Genomic DNA, 25,506 nt, shown 5'->3' on the forward strand with positions numbered 1-25,506 from the left:
GCAACTTACAAAAACATTATCAATGTGGTTCATTCATCGAGCAGTGACAAACTCAGAGGTCTGTTACCAGCTGGAATAGATGTACTGGACCAAACAAAGAAGGAAAGTGGAACTGGGACAACCACAGTCCAAAAGTGAGCTGAAAACAGAGCACAACAAGGTCACTGGAAGCCAATGCACAGGAGGGTTGCACATTTACAGGGCCGTTCTCCAGGCTGTAATCCAACTTCTAAAGATTAAGGTTAATTTCTAAAGATTAGGTGTTTGGGATATTTGGTGGCATAGAAAGCAGGTAAGGGGCTCCCATCTGGCCTCTCAGGATGTGTAAGGGGAGTGGTAGAAAATTAGATTAGCCTTGCAGAATTTGAAGCTGGGCAGGTAGTGTTTATTAACGTAATTAAATAATGAAAATACTAAATGGGGAGTGGGGTCACAATGGAAGCTCTGAGATAAGAAGAAAAGGTGGTGTAAAAAGAAGAATATAAGATCAGGAAGCCGAACGAGTCACATTTCAGCATTTCAAAAGGAATAGATAAATTTCCTCTGCTGGGACCTCAAACTGAAGGTATATTGTCCTCTAACCTGACAACTAAAGATATTGTGTGTGATATTATTGATGGAAACTTTCTTATATGCTTTTTCTTTCCTGAAACATTGTTTAGGAGTAGCATTTTTTGGCAATTTTTTTTTTCTGTTTGTTCCTAGGGGATTACTGGAAGAAAAGTGTCATGGTTTGTACATCGTAGCACAAGATTTGCAATTTCATTGTTGAGGTGAATGGTGATGAGATGAGACATAACTCTGTCACTTCCAGATTAACAAAAAGCATCAGGAGGCTTCAAGTCACAGCACAGGAACCTGTAACACTACAAGTGATACCGATCATGTTCTTGCCTGATGTTTGCTGTTGAAGATTCAGGCTCATAACAGATCTCCTAAAAGTGCTGTCCATAACACTGTCAAAAGAACTCTAGAGCAGCGTGCATAGAGATGAGGCACTTCTACAGATGTTCCCAAAGCTGATGCTCTTCTAATGGCAGGTATCATAAAAACCTAAACTTGCTGCTTAGGGAACAATATGTGTAAGCAAACAAGTGACTGAGAACAAGAGCAAAAAAACCACAGAACAACCCAAAACACTTTTCTAGGATATACTTGGTGGTGGGAGAGAAGCAGAATCTTCTGGCTGTCAAGATTTTCCTTGAGACACCACAATTTATTTACCTAGCTATGGAGATTTTGCTTAAGATACCACAACTTGCTTTAACATCGGGCTGGGTATATTTGCTATTCCTCAGGACATGCTGTGGTTCACTAAGCTCTTCTCAGTTGAAAAGAAACTTTTCATGCCATGCCTCTGCAGAGTGCTGCATGCAATATTTATGTTGGGAGAAGAGCTGAAATGACTGAGTTAAATAGAGGAGCAGAACTAATGCAGAGGTTGTGCAAGGCTGAATAGCAAGCTGCTAAGGTAAATCCCAGCTCAGCTTTCTCATTCTGGGCAGTTAATGGCTTGAAAACATTGAAACAAACTTATACAGATTATGTGTAGCATCAGCCCTTAATAACTCATCTGGAGCTATTTCACCTGAAGAAGACTCAATAAACCACTGAAAGACACAGTTTACATGTTATCTAGCTGACTGATTAACTGCTGCTTGCTCACTGAAATACATACTGGACACAAAAGTCTTCAGCAAGCATTGGATGAAACCAAGTCAGTGCACTCAGCAATCCTTGGCATTCACCACATTGTATGTGAGTCCAGTTAATATTTTAAGCAATTTTACATTTTGAATGCCTGAGATCTATGATCACTTTAAGTTCCTATATTCAAATACATAATTGACTTGGAGGATACTATGAAAAAAAACCATACTTGGGAAAGATCTTTGCTTCAGTCCTGATTTGACATCACAAATTACTGTTAGCTGTGATTTAACAGTATTAAAAGAAGTCAAAGGTAAGACACTAAGTTTTCAGGTATTGTGCTGATCTACATGATGACATGGTAGGCTTTTGAATAACTGTGCATAACATAGCTATATCTATCTATAGCTATATATAGATATATGAATAACATAGCTAGACTGTGCCTACTGACACTAAGCAGCACTTGATGATACCTACCTCTTTACTAGCTTTCTCCACTTTTGTAAGGTATTGAGGTAAGAGTGAACTGACAATCTTTTGAGATCTTCTTTAAAACTGTTGCTGTAGATGTGTTATGTATGTACATATATGTTATATGTAAGAAGTTACTTACTGTCCGAAAAAGGAAGAAAAGAACTCACTGAAAATTCTATTAGCATGCTGCTACCAGCCACATTTCAGAAGCTGTTTAAAGTCTAGTTAGTGACTATCCAAGCATGCCAGCAGCTGCTGAGATTACTGCAAGTAGAGTTGATCTTCAAAGTCAGAGATATAGTTAAGCATTAACTGCATCATGTAGTGGAAATAGGGAAGAAAAGATCATTGCAAGACAACTGCAGCTGATGAGGTGCCATCCAATCGTCCATGTAAATATGCAATCTGAAATTCCTTTTGGGCTGCATCACAGATGTCAAAGTTCCACCAAGTCCTGGCAATGTGTTCACCCAATGCTCTGACAGCCAAGACTTTCATCTCAAGTGATGTTGTGATAATATGTCAGTTGCTGTATTTTTGCAGGCATGAATCATTAATGATGTCAGCCTTTTCTAAATGACCTTTGCAACACGTGGGAGCAGTTCCATTTAAATGTTCTTACGTCCAGTTACCACACACACAGTTTTAAACTGGGCATGCTTGAAGATTTTTCTACAGTACAATCATTGATTACACAAGGTGAGATTTTTCACATACACAAAATTTTTAGAAGGCAAACTATCCCAGAAGAGGTCCACACATAGGACTTAGTTTGTCCATTTACAAATCTGTATCACTTTGATATCTTGCAAAGGACAGTCCTTTAGCCATCAACCTGACAAGGAAGCCTACATTTTTTAAAGACCATTTGTGGATAAATGACAGTAACACAACCCATCACTGATTTAATATATGCTACTTATGAATCAAAGAGCAAGCCCAGGTGGTGTTCTATCTACAAAAAGATTCCACTTATATATATATATAAGGCTCCACATATAACCTTATGAGTGCCTGTTTCATGGAGGGGAAGGCTTCTATATCTTCCTCAGAAGATTAAAAGTAGCTGCTCAAGTGCAAGCCCTTAGGAAAATAGTGAAAAAATCAAGGGAACAAGGACTTGAAATAAGCTGTTTCCCAGTGCAGGCTTCTTGGCACTCAAGATGTAACTAAAGCCTATCCTCAGGGGCATGGTTACAGGTAACTTCTATCTCATTCTTCAGCAGATATGTAGCCAAGTGGAAATACCTGCACTGGGCAAAGCACATTGTAAAGGTTAGTTTGGAAGAAACTATTCTATATCATCTAGAAATGTAAAAGTCAACTGGTTGAGCATTTTCAAAATTATTCCAAGTAATAGCAACTGTCCTAACAAACTTACAATACAAATCTGCTGATGTTCTTACCCTACTTTTCCCTCTAAATGTAAATGTTTATGTTAGGGAAATTCAGAGGGAATGGACATAACTGCTGCAGTGAAGGAGTTTCAGTAGATACATCTGGGCCATGCATTCAGGGTGTGAAGTCAAAGTGAATCTTACAGCTCCAGTGCCTTACAATCCTAACTCCGGTGCCAAAGGTATATTACTGCAAGATTGAGGAGTGATAGCATGGAAAAGTACAACCAATGTAACCACTCCCACCCTCCCTTAGCTTACTTTCCACCTTATGGGAGGAGTAGGGGGTTTTTTGGTTGATCTTGAGGCAAAATCCTTCTACTTTCCTTCCACTACTGTAAAGCTTCACAGCAGCACTTACCAAGAAATTATATCTACGGTTAATAAACGTTGGAGGAAATTACTATCAGTAGAGAGAACTGCCACCACACTCATGAATGTGAGCCAGTTCAGAGGTATCAGGCTGAACAAATGAGGACTGAGAGGAAAGCAAAGATGTGACTGGTCTAAAGAGAAAAGAAACTTTAGGGAATAATTCAACATTTTTTGGAGACACTGGTGGATTAATGAAGAGAAAGGCTAGGGAGAGCACGAAGTCATCAAGGATAGTGCAGGAAGGACCTGAGTCACAATCAGCATGTTATTGACTAAGCTGATGAGCCAGACTTACCACCTCACTGCTGGCTGGAGGTAAACTAGCAGAAATCCATTGGCAGCAAGACACCCAACAAGCAAATGATGCAGTTCAGGTACTTTTGAATTTTCCAGAAACACAAAAAGGGCCAAAATTTTTAGAATATTTCATTTTTCTAAACTTCATAAAGGAGAAAGAGGACTAAAAAATGTGGACTGGCAATTACTTAGTTAAAAATCTATTCTAGTAACCACTTGAGAAAAATGTCTGTCTAAAAATGGTATGAATATTTGTGTGCAGTAAATTACTTTGATTTTTTAATAGTGGCATGAAGGGGAATGACTCAGCCTTCTCAAGTCCCCACCCATTCTCCGGCTCTGGTTACTAAGAACAGTTCAAATTTTGTAGTAGGTACAGGGTCCCAGATTCACTGACCAGCTGCCAGCTCTGCCTGTACTCACCCACGTCCACTCTCACCCTGCTGCTGATGCTTCAGCCTGAGCAGATGTGTGTGCCTTCCAAATATAGTGTGCACAGGTATTTTTACCTTGCTTGGCTCAGGCCCCAGATTCCAGCCAGGTTTTAGAGGTGTTTTTAAGATAGATTGGTAATCTGGAAAAGGTTTAGAGGTCCTGATTTTTTTTTTTTACTAAACTATCTTGAAGTTAGCAACTCTGTGAAAACATTTTTGTGCCAAAAGAGCATGTGAAGCAGCTGTTCAGTACTTATGCAAACACCTGTGAATATTTTTAAGCTTACTAACACTTAGCTTTCCCCCTCAACTCAATACCATGCTAATACCTATTACTTATATTGAAAAACCTTTGTTCATGAAATATATTCATATTTTAATAATTCTGACAGTGAAAAACATTGAGTTATAATGATGACACGACTAAAATGACAATCCTTTGATCGTAACGTGAAATATTCAAGCATTAACAGTACGATTTGCCTCAAAATTAGAGATCAGATTTAGCAGGCACAAAATCACATCACTTATTCTGAAACTATCTTGCTTCTTCAAAACTCATAATTTTCTTGAAAAACCACTGAATTACTGCTGCAGTAAGTGAATTCTGGAGATCACGTATGCCCAAATGCCCAAAACAGAGTCAGCTTGAGCAGATTACTCAGGGACCTGCCTTGGTGAGTTCTGAATGTCTCTGAGGATGAAGACTCATCACTTCTCTGCTCAACAGGCTCCAAATGCATTAAAGCCTTCAGAACTAAGGCTTTAGAAATATAAGTTTACTAATGTAGCTAACACAAAACAATCTGTGCAAGTCTTCCACAAACTAGAATTAATCAGAAGTCTGGATAGCACCACTATTTTAGAACAGCATTGTTTATTAAAATGTCTGGACAGCAGTTAAACTTCAATACCAATCAATTCATCTATGCAAATCCCAGACATGCACCATGTACAAAGAGGAGTGTTCTGTACTATGACTTGGCAGATTTCTGAGACACTGCCTGTTATGGAAGAGCCAGGACCTTGACTGTATCAGGCTTTACTTATTAATTCAGGTACACAAAAAGATGCTGGGGAAATTAGAAACTGCATAGCTGTATTCAGAATGTTTGAAATTTCTTGTTAATGCTGCATCACTTGTCAACACATTCTGAAGAGATTAATTTTGTGAGCAGGGTCCAGATGATGCTCCTCTTCCTCATCTTTCCTTCTCTATTCCCATGATTCCACAGAGATAATTTAACCTCTGTCCGACAGTATACCTCTTCACCTTGCAGGGATCACCATTCTCACTTCTCACCGATTTCCAGGCTTCCAAGAATTAACAGAAGACCATTAAACCCAAGGAAGCAGGAAGAGTCATTCAACATTCTCATGACAGAAGCAGCCCTGAAAGAAAAAGTTCTCTCCTTCATAGGCAGCATAACTTAGCTGTACAGAAAACAAGAACAGTGGATCCTGCACAGCTGGTAACTCAAGTGTCTCTAGTACTGTTGAAGGCCAACAGTGACAACTTTCTCAAACAAATTTGTTCCACCTTGTTGGTGTCAACATAGTTCCAACAATTGTTAAAATTATTTAACTCTATTACCAATGTGATTTAGGGCAAGAGAGGAAGCCAAGGGTTGTTAAGAGCCTTCAGTGTTTTAGTTTTCCTGCTCCCCTTGAAAAGAGTCAATGTTTTGCAGAATCCAGCCCATTATCTGTCTTCTAAACAGTTAAATGCAAATAGGCAAGAGACAAAAGAAAACTTAGGTAAAACCATATAAGACTTGGAAAACAGTTCTTTGGATTGGTCAGTCTGTGGCTGAATGGGCACCTAATGGAGACAACTTCTCAGCATTACCATATTCAAGAGTGATGCAATATTTCAAACTCTTTTGAGGCTTGAAATACAACTTTTAAATACTATTTATAATGGGCAGTAAGCAGCAGCTATCATCTTTAGACGCACACAAACTGTAAAAACTCTATATGCTGGCAGAGAAAGCTGAAGACGACTTCAGTACACAGAAAGAAAAAAGGAACAAGTTATGGAGAAAAAACAGGAAAGATCACTGTAACACTTCTCTCACAGGCAATATAAGCAACAGAAAAGCACATAAGCACATTGTCAGGTACAAAGACAGCCAGCTCCAGTGAAGGGCAGTGATAATTGCTGACACCAGCAATATGTTTGCATAACCCCCTTCAACTTCAGAGACAACATTCTCATATTTTCAGTTTGAAAGAAGCAGTTCACTACACCACTTGTTTACATGGGGTACAAAATGCAGTACTAGAAGGAGAGAGGTCATATAGGAGTGGTTTGGCAGGTTGCAATATTGGAGTGAGGAAGATTAGCCTGTAACTCAAAGTCAGTTTTACATACAACCATAAGTTTAATCATCTTAACAGGCTTTCTTATAGCTACTTTTGTCACTGACCACAGAAACAGATTTGACTGATCAGTACTGAGTTTACATTTAGAAGGGTGTCTCCCTTTCCTTGTAATGGTTATTATTTGGTCAGCTTCTTTACCCTGATTCATATTGCTCAAAATCAGAATGCAGAAGAGGTTTTTGTTGGTGGTTTAAAAAATAAAAAAGCAGCAAATGCCAAACATGAAATAATTGTTCCCGTGCATTACCTTGAACTGACATAGATAATTGCATATTGCTAAAAACATCGGATATAATTTGGTGGATACTGAGATGCGCCTGGAGTCTGCCAAACCACCACTTAGCTGAAATCACAATTAATCTGAGAAGCTTATTCTGTCAAAGACATTATTTTCTCAAATATTCCCAAGCCCCTGAAGTCAGGGCATGGATATCTAGAGATACAAGTTTCTTGAAGAACTGACTTACCTCTTTTTTTCCTTTTCCTTCTAGGTAAAACCGAGTATTGTTAGTGATTCACAGTATGCATTACTCAAAGCACAATTCAGTCAGATCCCATTGTGTGTGTATACACACTGTCCAATCTCAAATTAAAGGTATAAAATGTGGATTATTTTTTATTGTCATTCATTTACTTGTTATGTCTGTTTCCAAACTGTTAAATTACAGCTCGTGTTCTCAAATTATGGAAGTGACAATAGAATCCTACAAATTGAAGTATTTCTGTTCTGGAATAGGATCTCATAGTGATCCATGATAGTAAGCCGAAAGGTTCAGGAAACAGTGATACAAAGGGCTGAGTATTAATTGCTCAATGACTGGGGTATTTTTGTGAATTCTCTTTAGAAACTGGCCACCAGTTCTGTGAACTCCAGCAACTGAGTTTGACTCAGCTGTAAAGAAAAAAAAAAAAAGAGAAGAAACAAAAACCCCCACAAAACCCACCACCACAAAACCCACGAAATAAAAAAAAAAAACAAAAAAACCACAAACCAGGAAAGAAAAAAGAACAAGAAAAAGAAATCAACAAGAAAAAGAAAATAACAAGGACCCATTATCTATCTTTTTTTCTTGTTCAAACCCAGATGATTGTGCATTAACCATGACATTAAGGTAGATTTGTCCGAGATGTAAGACTAGGTTTCTAAATTGTATTAAATCATGTTTAATGCTGAACTACTTTCTCATACATGTTTTTCACATAGTTCTATAGTTTTGTCTACTAACGCCTCCCCTTATTTGCCATTCAATTAATTTGTCTGTTTCATTTCTCTGGTAGAGGTGCATTTTCACATCATCAATTAAATGCTCAAGTATCTACACTTAATAGACCATGTAACATTTACACCTGGCAATAAAAATTCTTCAAGTTAGCAACTGATCAAATGAACAGGAAGAATTACTTTATTGGCTGTAACCAATAAGAAAGCATTTGTAAAACCTAGAGGCAAATACAATTCAATTTAAAATAATCTATCCTAAACCCTGACCACTGAACTTTCAAATTAAGATCTCACAGATTTCTACTTGTTCATTTTTCTTCATGGACTGATTAGTCTCCCTTCCTTTCTGGCGTATATCTTATTCTGTACTTACATAAGGCTTAGAATTATATTTAGAGATACGCATTTTTGTGATGGGGTCAAGTGGGAACTCAGTTATATATGTTTTATGTAAAGGAATCTTGACCTCCTCAGCATGATGTCAACGACAAGTACTGCTGTGCATACAAAGCAAATTGGTATAAGCACACTTTTCTTTAAAACATTACAGCAACTCTTAAAAATGGTTCCTGCAATGAATGATGCTGGAGTTTGAAGGTAATACCTGTAATTACTTGTTTTTATTCTGTTCTTGAGCTGCAACATTTCATTTCATGTGCACAGTTCTGAGCAATCCCAACACAGAATGGAAAAACATTATTTTTTCATTTCAAGATAGTTTTAATCAGGTAATTACAAGAAAAACATTGAAACAGCTTTTATGGTGTTATCTACTATGTCAACTTACAAGGATATGATGTAACAAACCAGTTACAAACTTAAAGATATATTTACATTATATACTCAAAGTAACAAGCTATATTCATATTCTTTAAGCAAACACCTATGGGATGAATTAATTAAATTATACATCATTTAGTAGACACAAATAGCAGTTGAGGTTTAATGGAAACAATATACACATGAGGCACTTGGAGGTCATTAGGGTGAAAAGCAAATGGCACCAAGCAAAAGAAGGAAAGCACGTACAGCTTATACTGCAGCTTTAAATATGAAGGCTGGTTTTTCACCATATGCTTTGATTTCTTTAACGAACCACAACTTTTACAATTCACAGAAACTTTCAGAGGAAAAAATAAACCAAACCCAAAATAAAAACCCAACAGCCCCTTCAACCTGTCTTTATATTTGTAAATGCACCCAAGTAAATAAGTTTTATCCACCCAGCTGCTAGACTAATAGTACCATAAGGCATTTTTTTAAAGCTCTTGCTTTTTTTGCCAGCCAGCGATCCTGATCTTCGTTTTACTAACATGAATGTATAGCTGTACTGGCTGCACACTGAGCTGTAAGCTTGAAAAAGATTTAAAGTCTAATTTAAACCTGGGCATTATTTACACAAGTGTTCAACATTATCCTCCAGGTACACACAAACAGATCACTCTGAAGAGAACTCATCCAAAATGGGAATGTTATATTCCAACACACATAATTAAGGCATTCTTCAAAATACCTTTGCTTCTCTAGAGGAAACTGCATTGGTTAAGACTGTTTCAAACATTGCTTCTATAAGCTCTTGAAGTTTTATAACATCATGCTGTTTACTAAACAGTTACCATAATAATTGTCGATTATTATTAGATACTGCTTTAACCATGCACACAGCTGTAGGTATATCCTTCACGGCTACTGAATTTCACGTGCGAGAGCACACACCCACCTGGGCATACTCACAGCTGGATTTGTATCACAAACCAAAAGGCCAAACTCCCTCTGCATGAGCATCAATACTCCATCACTTTGCTGTGGGAAGAACTTGGAGAGGGGAAATTAATAAAATAATCATAATAATAAAAAAATAATAAAGCCCATTTCTTATAACCCCTTTCTGATAATCAAAAGAATTTTCATTTCATTCCTGGTTCTTATGCTCCTGTAGTAACAGGCCATCACAACAATTTTAAACCTAACAAAATATATGGCTAAAGGATTTTACTTTAGTATTAATAATGAAACTTAAGAGGCATGACGAGCTAAAGCATCCGAGTCAGATTGCAAATGACTGTTCTGGAAATTCATGGCTAAAGCATGAATGGTGCACCTTAAGCCGTGCACGGACAGCCCGCCGGTAACCGCGGTGTCCCAGGAGCTGTGCCCGGAGGCCGCGCAGCTTTCCCCCAGTAGATGGAGCCCGAGCGCCGCTCTCCCTTCACTGCCCCCACTTCCAAGGGGAAACGATTTTCACCGTAACCGAGGCTTTCAGCGAGCCAGGGACTTAATATTCAGTGGCGGTTTCCAAAGGCTCGGAAACTAGCAACACAAAGCTCTGCTACGACATGCCTGACAAACTAGAGCTCGGATGTTAAGGGCAAGGATTACGGATCGGGGAAGAAATTTCTCTATTTCCAAACGCTCAAGAAAGTATTTCAGAAGACACAGAATGAATGTTACGTGCCGCCAAAGCCAGAAGATGTATGGATGCAACAAGCTGTTCTGGAATGGGTTTGCTGTATGTCTACCTTCCACTGCTCATCTCCTAAATGTAGCAGTGGGTAAGATCCCTAGCACCAGAGAAAAAGTACACGTGCATGCAACTAAAACCAATCCTTATGCAACCTCAGATCTTTGCATTCCTTTGGTCTCTCAAACCAGGCAAGCTGGCTGCCACTTGCAGCACAACAGGAACAAGCAAGCGTGGGCCCATTCAGTGACCATTTTTAGATGACAGAAGTCTTCAAAGAGAAAAGCAAAAGGTGAAGACATTTTAGCAGCAAAATAGTTAAATCCAAAGTGAAAATATTAATGCACACATTTAATAAAAATATTAAAGTATATGTGTCATATAAAATACAGTACAGGACCAGGAGTTTCACTATGTTGTATAGTGCTCAGAGGAAATTGCTAAAACTAATGTATTTCTGAAGTATATATACAATATGATTATATAGCATTTTCTTATACAGCCAGCAAGTTCTTTTCTTAGGTTGTTCATACCTCTCTATCTTGAATTAGGAACCTAGCACTTAAAAATATGAAATTCCTCTCATTCACTAGAAAAACATCACCATTTTTAAATGAAAGTTTTTAAAGTTAACAGTCTATTTTAGGAAACCAAGTTTAGCTGAACATGTGTGAAGCATGAAAACCAACCAGAGTAGCAGCTTTCAAATACGTAAACAGTAAAACCCAAGACTGCTGCTACCATGTAATATTCTTGGACTTCAGCCATCCAATCAACTCTTAATACAAAACTAGAAGCTCTTCCATAACTTCTATAGTTATCAAGCTATTTGTCATATTTTTCAATGTGAAATAATACTTTGAGATGATCTATGTACACAGGTGGTCAATTCAAGCTGTAATATAAATATAAATGTTTTCTTTTAAAAAGTATTTTACAGACAGTTATATACATTTGCTCATTTTACTTCTGGGCTACAGAGGAAAATTAAGGGGTTTGATACATACAGAAAAAAATTACACAAAAGATACTGAAGAAATTCATGTAAGTGAGAAAAGTAATGCACTTTAAAGATAAAATTATTTGATTCTGTGTTTAATAACAAGGATATACTAAAGACTATGTGTCCCACTCCAGCCAAGATGTCAAACAGGCAGCTTTGCTAATGAATTATGATTGTTTTTAGTGTTTCACAGGTTTTTAACAAGAAGTAAATGATTCTTATTCCATAACACAGCACAACATGTAATCCTTTTAAAAATTCTCTGTGGGCTAACTGATTCTTACCTGAAAGTTAGGCTAAATACAAAACCATAAGAAATACCACACAATATGTACCAGCACTCATACAGATACATGCACTCACTCTCGCTCTCCAGCCTCCCTCCCCAACCCCACCCTCAAATTTCCCCAATTAAGAAGGTCACTCAGTTTTGCCTGGGCTGTAATTTATTTCTCAAGCTAAGTCTTTTGTTGTTCTTTTTGAACAAAACACACAGTACTTTTGTTCTTGCCCGTTCAAATGAGAAAAAGTTGTGGTTCAAAATAATGAAAACAATTTCACTTTTGTTATTAATCTTTTGTTTTAATCATAGTACTTGATAAACAGCTGAACAGGATCCTAGTTTAACAGAAGGATAAACAAGAACACTGATGACAATTTGTTACAACTGCCTTAATGTACCTTTCGCTTAATGAACATTTGAATATGCAAGAAAGTATTTTTGGAGGATACCCCAAAAGAAAACAACTTGCTGGTTGAACAACAGAAACAACATCCTTTTTTGCTATTATGTTGAAATCAAAGTCATTTATATATAAAAATAAATGTTATGTTCTAACAAGAACATTTTAGACAATTACATCTGTGCTTAACAAAAAAAATATTGGTCACTCAAGACTAGAATAATTAATATTTTAAAGGTTTTTAGATTATCAGAATGCATGGATACAACTCAACACAAACTGTAGCTGAAGGGAACCAGGACTGAAAATATCAATTTGTCCATCTGGAATAAAAATGCAACTAAATTAACTATTTAAAATATTACCATGGAATGTGACAGTAGATATGGTCCATACCTACTATATTGGAGGGAAGGAAAGTTTAACATGTAATAATTCGTACCTTACACATTTAGTTAAATATAAACATTTGTTATTTATACATAAAGTTGCTTCCAAAAAACTATTAATAAGTGATTTAGTTGCACTTAAAATCAGTTTCATTTCTCATTTGCTGAGTATTAACTTTTCTTAATCTTAAATCAACTGTCACTAGTGCACTTTTAGTTAAAATTTCCCCTCAGATAAGTTTTAATCCTTTTAAAAGAGCCCCCTCACCTAAACCATGAATGTACAAAGTGGCAAAAGTTAATCCCTTTTAGTATAATCATAGTTTATATACTCATTTTATAGCCAATAATAAGAACAGGCTTTCCTTTGCAAAATCTCCTTCACAACTCGCAACAAATGCCACGCACTCAAAGGAAATAGTTAGGCGTGGCTAGCACTTGTAAAATGCCAAGGTCTGACAAGTCTTGTTGCTTCCTCCACATCAAGCATCTCTTACATGAAAGAAGATTCCCTTCAGCTTGCCAAAAAGCTTCCACAAATCCAAGTTAGATGCTTCCTGGAAACAAAGATTTTTCAGCTCTGTTTGGCACAAGACTGATTCATCCCGCAGCTTTATGCTTTCCTCCACAGCACCCACACACCTCACCACAGTGATGGCATGCTCTCAAGGGGAGGTAGCAGCACATACATGGAGCAATGAACGAGAGTGCCACCAGTGCTAACCAGCGTAAGCAGAACTTGTCATCACTAGTGTCACACGAGCAAGGATCAGAGAAATCTCCTTCAGAGTCTGACATGCAGTGATACAGCATGCTCTCTGCACAAAGCATGCAACTAACTTGGTAGATACATCTTTTAATAGGATCTGGAGCATCTTGACATTTTCCTCTGCCATTATCTTCATGATTAAACCTTTCCTGGCAGTATATACAGCGGGAACGCTCACCATCCTCTTTTCTTCTTTTTGAGGTTTTAAATTTTGATGAGGAAGGCTGAGTTTTAAATACCACAGAACTCTTTGAGTCTTTTAGGGAATTCAACTTAGTTCCATCCCCACATGGGTATAAATAGTCAGATTTTTTACTGTCCGATTTAGAAAACGGTATATTTGAGTCTGCATCATCCCTCTCCAGGTCATTCTTCCACATGTCAGGATGCCTGTAGTCTGCATAACGACGTATCAAAATGTCGCGAGGGTTTATTCTGACAATTTCGTCTTCATCCTGAAAACTAACATGCCTGATTGACTTAAATGGGACCTGAAATGGCAAAGTAAGAGAAGTTTACTTTGGTGAAGTCCCAGATTTATGTCCACCTACAATGCAAAACTTACATTAGAAAACGAAAAGAACCAAACCTTTTTCTCTTGCTGCCTGAGGACAAAAAAATTCAGATTATTTTCTCACTATTACAATTTACAAACATCCCCACAATAACGAGTCTTCTGCAGGGTATTTCGTCTATGAACTTTATACTCTTTCCCGATTTTTTAGTGTCTAATAAGAGCTTTGGATATTTTGTTATCTGCATTAAACTTGATGCTGCTCTGTGAATTATGCTCAAAATTAGAGTGTTAACATCTTAAAGTGAAAACTAATTCCACAGATTAATTATGCTTTATGTGCTGATTTCATGTGACGATTTGCTGCTTTAGGACTAACTCCCCAACATATTCACTATTGTGTTATCCAGGAGAAGCTTTCCTTAATTCCTGCTCTAAGTTTTCAAACTCTCCCCAATTTATAACAAGAGTATTGAATACTGGTAACGTATCATCAAAGCTGTGTTTCAGACAAGGATTTTGCAGTATGAAGAATAACACTGAGCATGACGATCAATCAATAACAGCATCTTCTGAATGCGTCCTCCCTTAGCTAATATACAGTACTTAAATTGATTCGTTTAGGACACCAGCAGGCAAAGACCCAAAGTACTTCTTAAATTCTCAGTTTGCAATGAACTGACCATAATTTAGGACCTTTTACTTCAAAAGGCAAGTAATAAGGAATGTGCTAAACACATACAAAACCAGTAGAGAAATAAGATAAGAGTTCTTGTTTATTCTGCCTTACAATGAAAGGGCGTGGGGGCATGAAAAAGTTGTCAAAGATGACAAAATTCAGAGAATCATCCAAACTGAAATACTGCAAGCCTTAGATATCTAAGTGTAACATAGTCGATTACCACTAAATGTTACTGGAATCACATTACAAGTGACTTGCAAGAAAAGGTGCAAATAATGACAAGATAAAAATTTAACACATGTGTATAAAAGTAGCTCCTGAAAATAGCAGACAGTGCAGCAAAAAAGCAAGGGTCTCAGTATGCCCCAGTATTTCTACCTTACATGCAGCAATTGTTTTCCTACACTGTAGGGCTATTATAATCAGAGCCAGATTATGAGTGGGTTTCAAGTCAAATTCTGCCTTTTACTCTGTCAAGTGCACAGCCTGTAAACCATCTCTCAGAAAAGGCAAAAAACCCTTCCACTCCCTAACCTATTAGTCTTACAAATTCTTCCAGAATCATGAATTATGTGGGAATAATCTTTGGCATCAGTATTGTTGCTCTCACAGGGTTTACCTTATTAGTACTCGAATGACTGAGCATTAATGTGTCACCATTCCATAGTCAAGTACAACAATTGAACATCATGTTCCTAATCTGTTGCAGAGTGTGAAACTACTGAAGATGAGGTTTTAGGTTAAAACACTTCTATGTCACTTTGCATGTGTCTATGCTCCTGTGTGCTGAAGTCTTCATGTCCTGGTTTTGGGGTAGGAGACAGAGAAGGGAAAAGGGAAGGCAGCTGGAAAAGAGGAAGGAAGAGCTTCTTAAAATATACTATCTTCTGATTATGTAAGAATATCTGTAGCCTTCTCTAACCATCACTTCCCTGCTCAACAATCCTTGTGTGATGAGTACAGAACTGTAATTAGAGATGCTTTGCCCTGGGACTTTCAACTGGAGTATGCTAACAAGAACAATTTTTTTTTTTCTTGGCTCCAAGCCACATAGTTGAACTTCCACAAAATTTCAAGGATACAGGGAGAGGAAAGGTTATATCCTACTCAGCTAACACTGCTTCTCTTCCATACTTCCCCAGGCTCCTATGCAAGCAGTTAGGCTTCCCCTTTGCTTATAAAAGCAGACTGCTTCTCAGCCCTATTCTGTTTTCAAACAAGAGTAAGAATCTATTGTTTAGCAAAAATAATTAACTATGGCTAATTCGCTTATTTGAACATTTTACCACATAAATTTATTTAAGAAAAAAGTCACAAAAGTTATTAGAATTCCATATATTACAGCATAAAGGATCCTTACCCCACTGTCCACATAGAATATTATGCATGCACTTAAGACAGTAAATAAAACTCATTGTTTAAAAGAAAAACCCCTAAAACCTCAATACAAAAAACCCACCCTTGACCTCCCATTGCCCAGACAGCTAATAGCCATTAAAAATCACTACAAACACTAACAACTGTAGAATCTGGCCTCTCCTTAGCCTTTGAAGGCTTTTTATTTGTTTGAGCAGAACACATTATATACATAGAACACATTTATTTTTTTCAAGTTTTGAGCTCAACAACTAAAAAGGCTTAACTGGCTTGTTGCAAATAAGGCACCACTACATGCTTTATGGCACTGCTATTAAGAAATACATTTTGAGCAGAACACGCTGAAAAATAAGCAAACTGGAAAAATGCTAGAAAGAGCTTGCTCACTGGGTATTAAATGTGAATGCATGAAGTACATGAAAACTTAGGAACAATTCACAACCCAAATTCAGATAGGTACAAACAGGAGCAAAATTTAATGAGAATAATGCACTCAGTCCTCTAAACAGTCAAAATTAAAAGTCAGTACAAATGTCATCTATGTGAAGCTGAAGCAGGAAGGGAGGAAGAATGTTACAGCAAACTGAAATTCCACAGAAAATCCGATTCTGAACATGATTAGACAGCTGGAAATTAGGCAGAAAATTTTTGTTGACACAACTGAACCCACAAGTATGGCACCTTACTTGAAGCGGTGCACCTTTAAACAAGGCACAGTCACTTCCTTGGTACTGTAGCCTTTGCTGTTTCTCCTCAAAGAGACACCTGATTTTGGTCACCTTGCAACTTCTCAAAATGGAGACACCAGCAGCTTACTACATCATGGCAAAGTGCTACGTTTAACACACATCCGTGTATCAGAAGCTGGAAAGCTGAAGTATTTTTTTACTAACAGTCAAAATATTACAGGTAAAATCTGAATTATCATTAACCACTTCTTCAATTGGAGCATGCACTTCTTGAGCTATTCAACTTATGAGCACACTCTTAAGTAAGAGTGTTCAAACTTATTTACACAAAATTGAAACAAACCCAGAAATTGGCTCAAGATCTGCGTGTCACCTGGTCACATATGTGGAGTTTAGCAGAGCCAGTGCAGTTTGTGCACATACAGAACGTGAGATTTTGGTGACCTGTCTATGTCTAAATGCATGCAATACCATACAAAAACCAGAGTGTCTGTTGCTTGCAGGTGGTGCTACAATATGAGAACAGTATTTTAGAGAATATCTACTTAAATTTTTATGGAATCCCCCATATCTTCACTTTTCAAAAACTGAATTCTAACATTGTCATTTGAAAGAAATTTCTACTTAATTTCTATCAGACACTGACTAATCAGTTTAACACAACCTAAATTATCACCTTCTCAGTAGGTGATTTTATACATGCTTTTAAAACGTATTTTAAACAGGTATTTTAAGCTACTGCACTTTTCTTTACAATGCAGGCAAGACTAACAGGACATAAATCACTAGTTACTGTAGCCATTTAAATATTAGCTGCAATAACCTAATCAGCCATTCATTCTATTCTAAAAAATATTTACAATTCTCTTTGCAAGTAAATGGGAAGATGGAAAAATATGTACCTTAACAGAAACAAAAATGAGGTGACTTATGCGAAGAGATAATTGGAGTAGATCAATGATTAAAGATGAAAAATGAATCATTTCAAGCTTTTTAGTTCTCCAGATGACACTGCTTGCTTTTTTTCCCCAATAAAGCAGCTTAAGAGTAGCTGATATAAGACTTAAGTACAATTCTATTTTTCTCTGCAAAAATAACTGAGGGTACTAAAAAGCTTTATTTCAAGCAGCAGAGAGATTTTTTGATGTCTTCAGAACTACTTGAACTTGCATTCTACTTTGACTTATGTTATTCAGCATACTCTAAAAGCTTCCCATGTGACTGGTTCTAGACATAAGATCACCAAATTAATTATAATCCAACTTTAGTCATAGTAGTACCAGTAGTAAGACTACTTCTCCTGTCTACAAAACGTGTCAGTTCTTTCAGTGCTAAAGGAAAAGCTGTACCACAATGGCTGAACACTTTTCATACATAACTGATATATATATATATTTTCCTTTTTGCACCAAAACAGAGTACTTTAGTTTGAATAGGCATTTAGAAAGTATAAGCAATAAAAATATTTAGCAACAGTGCCCTACTGTACAGTGCATCCAATATATCAATTTTAAAGATACTTTTCAATATTTCTAAGCAAAACAGTATTAGTATACATGTAACCAAGACTGAGCTAATGCCCAATTAACATTTTCTGAAAAAAAATAAATAGCTTTTTAAGACTGCAGATATTGAAATCTGCAATACAAAAACAGACTTCAAAGAAATTAAAGATTTATTCATGTAGTCTGGTGCACTACGAAGATAGGTAAATACCTTCACAAAGTTTTACCTCTGCCATAATAATGCTATAATATTTCAGCTGCAAAGTTTATATCGAACATTTCAAGAAGTTGAGAGCATATGGACTTGGAACACAGTGATTTCTTGTCAGAAACTACATACTGTGCCATTAATACAGCAAGCAAAGTAAGGACTGCTTCTTTTATTGGTATTCTTACCTGGTTAGGTTGGCTTGGTAAACAGGCTCTCCTGGTGTTGAAATCCTCAAATGTTGAAGGCCTTAAATTTGCACTGTTGTAAGTTTCACTGGTTACTACAGTTTCATGTTGAAAAAGGTGATCTTTCATTAGTGAACCTGATGTATTTTCTTGAGCAGCCTAGAACAGATAAGAACTCCCTTGAAATCATTTTTGCATTTATATAAAAACAACACCAAACCAACAGGTTCATATATGAACGTGTTAATATTCTATATAATGTGTTAGACGTATTAATAAACACAAGTATTCTTAAATGCACAATTTTGAAAACACTGAGAAGTAGGCAAGTATTTTCTTTATGTTGAGTCAGCCTTGGTAAATACAGAATTTCTCTGCAGACACTATACAACTTGGGTTCTAGAGATACATGCTTTTGAAATACAGTTGCCAAATCAGACTTCTTTAAGGAAGTGGAGATTAACCCGTCTCTGTGATGAAGTTTTCTCTAACTACCCACGACGTTGCCAGTATTTACAAAAACACAATTGGAGAAAAAAAATAAAATCTGAGACTAATAAGGCAAAAGCTAATCAGATCTTTTAATAAATTAAAAGCAAAATCAGCGGGAAAGGAAAAGAAAGTAAATTTTAACCTAAAATGGCCAATTAAAATATAATTGCAGCAAGTGTGCATTAAAAATGTAATAACTGTCTTTTTGCAATTAAAGTTATATCACGCAATTTGATACAAAAATGAGACCATGAAGCAATATATGATGAGAGAGCTGCAGGACTTGTGCCATTCAGAAGAAGGAAGGGGAAGTGTGTTTGGGCAGAATACTGGCTTGTAAGATGATTCGATTTCTGAAATGAATTGAAAAACAAACAGTTCTCATTCTTTAAGCTTGACTGACTGGGACATAGTTAAGATACAGCAGAGCATTTTGATACAAATTCCACTGGGCCGCCAAAAATATACTGTATGCTTTGTTTGCTGTAAAGTTAGCTGGCTGTCATCATGGATAACACAAAAAATTCTGGCATCATCCAGCTTCCAGCAATGAGAATGTTTCAGCTTTATTATAAGGATTTGTATGTATCAAGAAAACATTTAGAGGAAAATAATAAAAATACTACAGAAAAACAGAGGCAAACCTGAAGTTTTGGCAGGTTAAGTATTAACTGAAAAATCATTAGTTTTCACTTATCAAAATACTTGAGGAACTTATTCCAGGATTAAATTAGTACCTCACATACATAAAAGCCTAATGTATCAAGTTCTAAAGCATCTAGGCAATATGAACTAGCTGGTCTGTAGCTGATTTTGGAGAAGAAAGAAAATCATCACATCACTAAGAATTCATATATTGTTTCAGAAGCAACTTGTGAGACAACGTAAAATTTAGGAATTAATTCATAATCAGCAAAATTAATACTAGAGAGCATACACCCCAAGAAAGACAAAAGCTCACTCAACCAGGTTAAAGTTCCCCTGAAAAATTATGAAGACAGGCAAAACACCATAAAGATTTGCAGATCTTTGAGCATGACAAACACCACAAAGTAATTGCGCCTGTTATTGTCAAAATTAAATTTTCTGGTCAAAAGTTGTTGGGAAAGGAGTATAAAAGAAATTTTGGAATGACTGACAGCAATTAGACTTCATACATGTACACTTATTTTAAGAGCAAAAAGTATAAAATATTAGTTCAATAGCGAACATCTTCATAGCAGGAGGTACTCCTGCAGATACATTGCTCAATGACATAAAAAGCTTCCAAAACAGTGGCTCAAACCACAGAAGAGCTGTATTCAAAATGAGGAAGAAATGCCTACGACCATTTTTGGTCTGAGCAATGTTTAAAATAACTACAAGAATTAAAGCTAACAGCTAGAAGCCATTTTACAGTGATAAGCATCCCCTTTCCCCTTCCCCTGGCTATTATAAATTTTAGTGGTCTAGGGAGAAGGGAGCAAGGTGCAAAAACTTCTACTCTTTCCTTCCCAGAGAAAAAACATATACTACCCACAAGCCAGTCTATCCCTGGGTGAGATTTGCAGCAGCCTGCATTATTTTCTGTCCCTGCAGGTGATTCATACCTTTCTTCTTTAAAAATAAACTATTTACACTACAGAGCAAAAAGGACACATGCACATGCTCACACAGGCAGACACAAGTACTCCCCCTTGGCAGTCAAGGGGGGCTCCATCTAATGAAGGACACAGGCACAGATCTCTTACTGTGCTAACTAGCAGTGCCAGATGATGTACGAAACCCAAACCTTAATCTTAAAGCAAACCTTTGTGCCCTATACATAGCAATTATCAAAGAATGCTTTCAAAAAATTCCAACACAGATACCACAATTCAAACTAATTGACTTCAAGGACAAATTTCAGGGTGGCAGCAGACAGAGAAAAGCATGGGACCTTTTGTAAGACAAGAACTCGCTAGACAGCATTTCTGAAAGCACAATGCTCAACTTACCTACCTATACACTACAAGTAAGTGGACACAGACTGACTTCTGGTATTAAAATGAAAAGCAATCATGTCAGTTCTTTAGCCAATAAATATTCACTATGCTGAATTATAGAAATGACAGATGAACATGCTGAACTCTCTGCTTTTAATTAAACTGTAGTTTTGATATAGCCAACCCCCATTTATTAGTATCCAAAACCCTTTTCTTGGATAACACTTCCTGCTCCAATGTGATGTTTTATTACAAGGTCATAAACACCTGAAAATTCACATTTATAATGGAAACACTGACAATCTGAAGTAGAAAGACCCAGAAACAAAAATGGTATTGTGCTGAAAATACATTTAAGCAAGAAGCAAACATACAAAGTTTTCCACAAGAACATATACAGAATATCACACACTAACACAGATGCACACATTCTTTTCTACTGTCCAAAGCACTTACACCGCCCACATTCAATATTCTTTAACCACAGCCTGCAAAGTACAGTACTGGCATAGGTTATTCAGTATCATCTGTAAAGTAACCTACGCCAGTTTTTAATGCACAACGGAAATCTGGTTTGCTCCCAGCTGCTGGTATAATAATTACTGTCCTATGGTTGCTAAGAGATACTCTGAATTTTTTTTCCAAGACTACTAAAACATTTCTGTGCGCACAAGCAAAAGGATGCTGGGTAAAGCAATAAAATGACTCCAGCTGTAGCTCTCCAGCAGAATTCAAAGCCAGATGACAGCTGTAGAGAAAATGAAAACCAGACTGAGCTTCTCTTGTTCTTCAAATTTTCTCTCCTTACTTCTCCCAGTTTGCTGGAGTTAAGTCTGGGAGAGAATTCAACATTGTTCTGCAAACTTTGTTAAAAATGTTCTCCTCTAAGTAAGTTTAATGATTACACAGAAGGATGGATGAGAGACCACATTTCCGCTGCATCCCAGTTCTTGCATTTACTTCCCACGAGACCCAAAAATCTGCTGTTTGATGCTAACAACACAAGAAATGTTTAAATGCTTTTTCCTTAATTTTTCAATTCTGAATAAATGATACAGGTTTAAAAAATATCTGAATGACTTCCTTCTGCTTTGGCCATTTCTGAGACTGATGGAGCAATATATTTGGCAAAGAAACTATTATTTTCAGATAAGTGTTTCTGACATAGGCTGAAATATTACCTAGATTACTCTGAATATTTTGCACAGTTTAAACTAAAACAGAAGACATTTGACATGCCTCTTTCTGCAAAGGCTTTTCCACCTGAATATATTGAAAACACTACATGTAAGGAGGTTGCTAGAAATACTGGTGAGGAAAAAATATCTAATTCCTTCTGTTTTTTATATAAAACTCCAACAAAAAAAAAGCTAAATGAACCAAAATTATTTAGCACAATATATGAATATATTTATTTGAAATTGATAATATGAATCAGAACTTTTAGTTCTAAGAACTGTACCTAAGCAATTTATTGACTGCTCAAAATATTTCTAATCTTTAGTGCTTTACCATGTAGTATTGTCTTATCCATAAAAAATTAGGGTGTGTCAAGGGTAAATTATTTCACATTTCCTACAAGTCATAAGGTTAATTTTGTAAAATAAAACTTCTGCAAACATTCTGTTAGAGACAAAATAAATTAAGTGGTCATTGAAGGTCCTTATGAAGAGGTCACTGAATAGTGAATTTACAGAGCAGCACATGAACAATTAATGACTTCCCTGCCTAAACCAAAACCATTTAAGTTGCGTGTAAGTTGCAGGCCTTTCCACCTTCCTATTAACAGAAAGTCCAATGTACTTACTTCTGAAAGAACAAGCCAAACTTTCTTTTTATTTTCTGCTTACAATTTATCAGTCTACAGTTTTCTTCTGCCAGTAGTAAGAAACTCAAAACCATAAGTGATCCAATTCTTATTACTTCAAAACTGTTAAAATGTGTTGGTAGCCTATAAATAACACCAATATGGCTGAATTAAGAAAAAATGAAAAAAATTAAAGATCAACTACTCTATTTTTCAGTTCACAAAAGCAAGACTTAGGCATTACAGGATCCAAAACCTCCACAAAAATAATTTTAATTGTATGAGCTCTAGATTTAATTTAGATTTACTTCTAAAAATTCTTTTTTGTTTTTTTTTTTCAGTTAAGCTAGGTGAGTTTTAGAGCAAGAAGTTTATATTTGGTAGAGGAAAAGAACCTCAGTCCTTTAACAAACAACAAACTGACTTACTCAAGCTGATAATTTAATACATTCAAGATGCAAGGTTTTATACCAAAAAGATGTAAACTTCCTAACAAAGCAAATTCCTAACGCATATTTCCATGTAAGTACATGTACTTTTCCATTTACCAACATTATAGGAAGTCAGATAGCTCTGCCTTAACTCAATTGTGTATTTCTATTTGAAATGAATCTGGTAAGACTAGGGCTTACTTGATGATACAAACAATTTGCATCTAATAAATTAATTAAAAAATTAAAAATAATTGCAATAATTTAAGCAACCATGAATACCCCTAAGTGATAATATTATTTTAATACTAGGATTATAACATTATTTGTAAACAACAGAGAGCCTAAAGAAACTATAATGAAGCTATGTCTTCTTAAAATGATAAATTTGATCTTCAGCAAAAAGAATGCTTTCTCTGGGAGATTTTATTTACAAAACGCAAATTAAGAATTCAAAAATTTAGTGAGCCATGGTATAATATAGCAAGCCAATTACTAGCCTAGAAGGCACAAGACAAGAGCTCAGTTTTTGGATTTACATTTAAGATATGCCCATATAACTTTTGGACAATCATTATTTCTGCTAACTACTTCTATAAAATGTGATAATACTTATTACGAGGAAGTATTGAGATTTCACGCTGAGATGATAATTTTTTATCTTCTGTGGATCATTTTACTTGCTCTCTGTAGCACCAAACATAGCCAGCTAGTAAAACAACTTTTGAAGCATGTTTAGCTTTCTTCATCATCTAGTCACCTTCATTAAAAAACCAAACAACAGAAACAAGCCACGGTTAATGAAATTTACATATAAACTAAATACTATATTTATACTTCACATATAGGATTCTACTACTAAATATAGGATTCCTGCTGTGTAAGATGACTAGAACAGTATAGAAAAAAACTACTCTAATATTCTATCCACACTCCAAAATGCCCTTGCATAGATATACTCCAAAACATACTCAAAAATACTAATAGAGACTTTGGAAAACAGCTCATAAAATAAACAGGGAAACAAAAAAATCATTAAACTATGCAGAGGAGGCAAGAAGTCGGGGACAAGTCAACATTACTTTTCAAATACTCAATGTTACCTTTAAAGAATTATGGTCTTATGCAGCAAGTTAAAAAGACCCTGGTGTATCCAGTATCACTTATCAGAGTATCAGTCTTGGAAAGGGGGGAATTGAAAATTTGAAAGGGAATGTACACTATCTGGTATTTCAAAGGTATTCTTGGAGACCAGACCTGATGCCTGTAACTAAAATGGTGTAAAGCTTTTCTACACTCATGTTCATAACCCTGCAATTACAGCTTTGTTATTGATAAATAAACCTGATTTAGATGGAGCATAGCTAAACCAGGGTGGATTCAGTCTTCTTTGCATTTCTTTTTTTTTTCCTCCCTTCTGGTATTGATAGGCAATGCTAGTATCACTTATTTCACTTTGGTGTGCAGATATGGTAAGAGATATTGGCTAGGTTTTTTTCTAGAAAGCATGACATCTATTCACAGATCCACAGTTAAGCAATATCTATTGTGATGAAGTCATTAAGTATGTTTTCTTGTAGAGAATGTAAAAGATAGTCCTGCCAGCAGTTTGTACCACACAAGATTGTTTATACCTGTAATACATATACATTGTGCATGAGTATTTATATATATAATATCTAGTTTACAGACATTTAAGAATATATACATTTATTTTTTAAAATAGAATATAAATTAAATCTATATTTATATATGTAAATAGGTGGTGTACTGATATTCACATATATCTAGAATATATGTTGTAAATACACTTTTCTTCACTTTCTTAGTAACAATTTCGTAACTATAATGAATCTCAGATATTTTCCTCAATTTTGACATCCTTATATAGAAAATAATAACTAGGCAGCAAAATCAAGAGTTAATTGGTTTGTTCTTATCTCATTAGGCCTGTAGAAACTGTTCAATTATTAATCCTTGCAACAAAGCATATTTAAGCAAGTCTTTTAAGAGCTGATTAAGGACTGCATTAACTTTGGCACATATTTCCTTCGCCCTGTCAAAATCTCATTTCTTTTTAAAATCTGAAATATCTAATATTTATAGC

General features: G+C 36.0%; 1 protein-coding gene across 2 annotated transcripts in view; it reads right to left on the bottom strand.

Annotated features, from left to right (window-relative positions):
* Positions 1-12,262: 12,262 nt before the first annotated feature.
* The window catches only part of SPRED1 (sprouty related EVH1 domain containing 1), a 57,966-nt gene continuing 44,722 nt past the window's right edge, over positions 12,263-25,506 (bottom strand). For both annotated transcript variants that reach the window (XM_014891234.2, XM_088167207.1), the window contains exons 5-6: positions 18,706-18,864; positions 12,263-14,033 (exon numbers count right to left, since the gene is read on the bottom strand). In XM_014891234.2, the coding sequence (XP_014746720.1) occupies positions 13,374-14,033; positions 18,706-18,864 (819 nt within the window). In that variant the 3' untranslated portion in view covers positions 12,263-13,373. The remainder of the gene's footprint in view (positions 14,034-18,705; positions 18,865-25,506) is intronic.

Source organism: Sturnus vulgaris, chromosome 6, assembly GCF_052056855.1.
Source record: "Sturnus vulgaris isolate bStuVul1 chromosome 6, bStuVul1.hap1, whole genome shotgun sequence".
Taxonomy (NCBI): Eukaryota; Metazoa; Chordata; class Aves; order Passeriformes; family Sturnidae; genus Sturnus; species Sturnus vulgaris.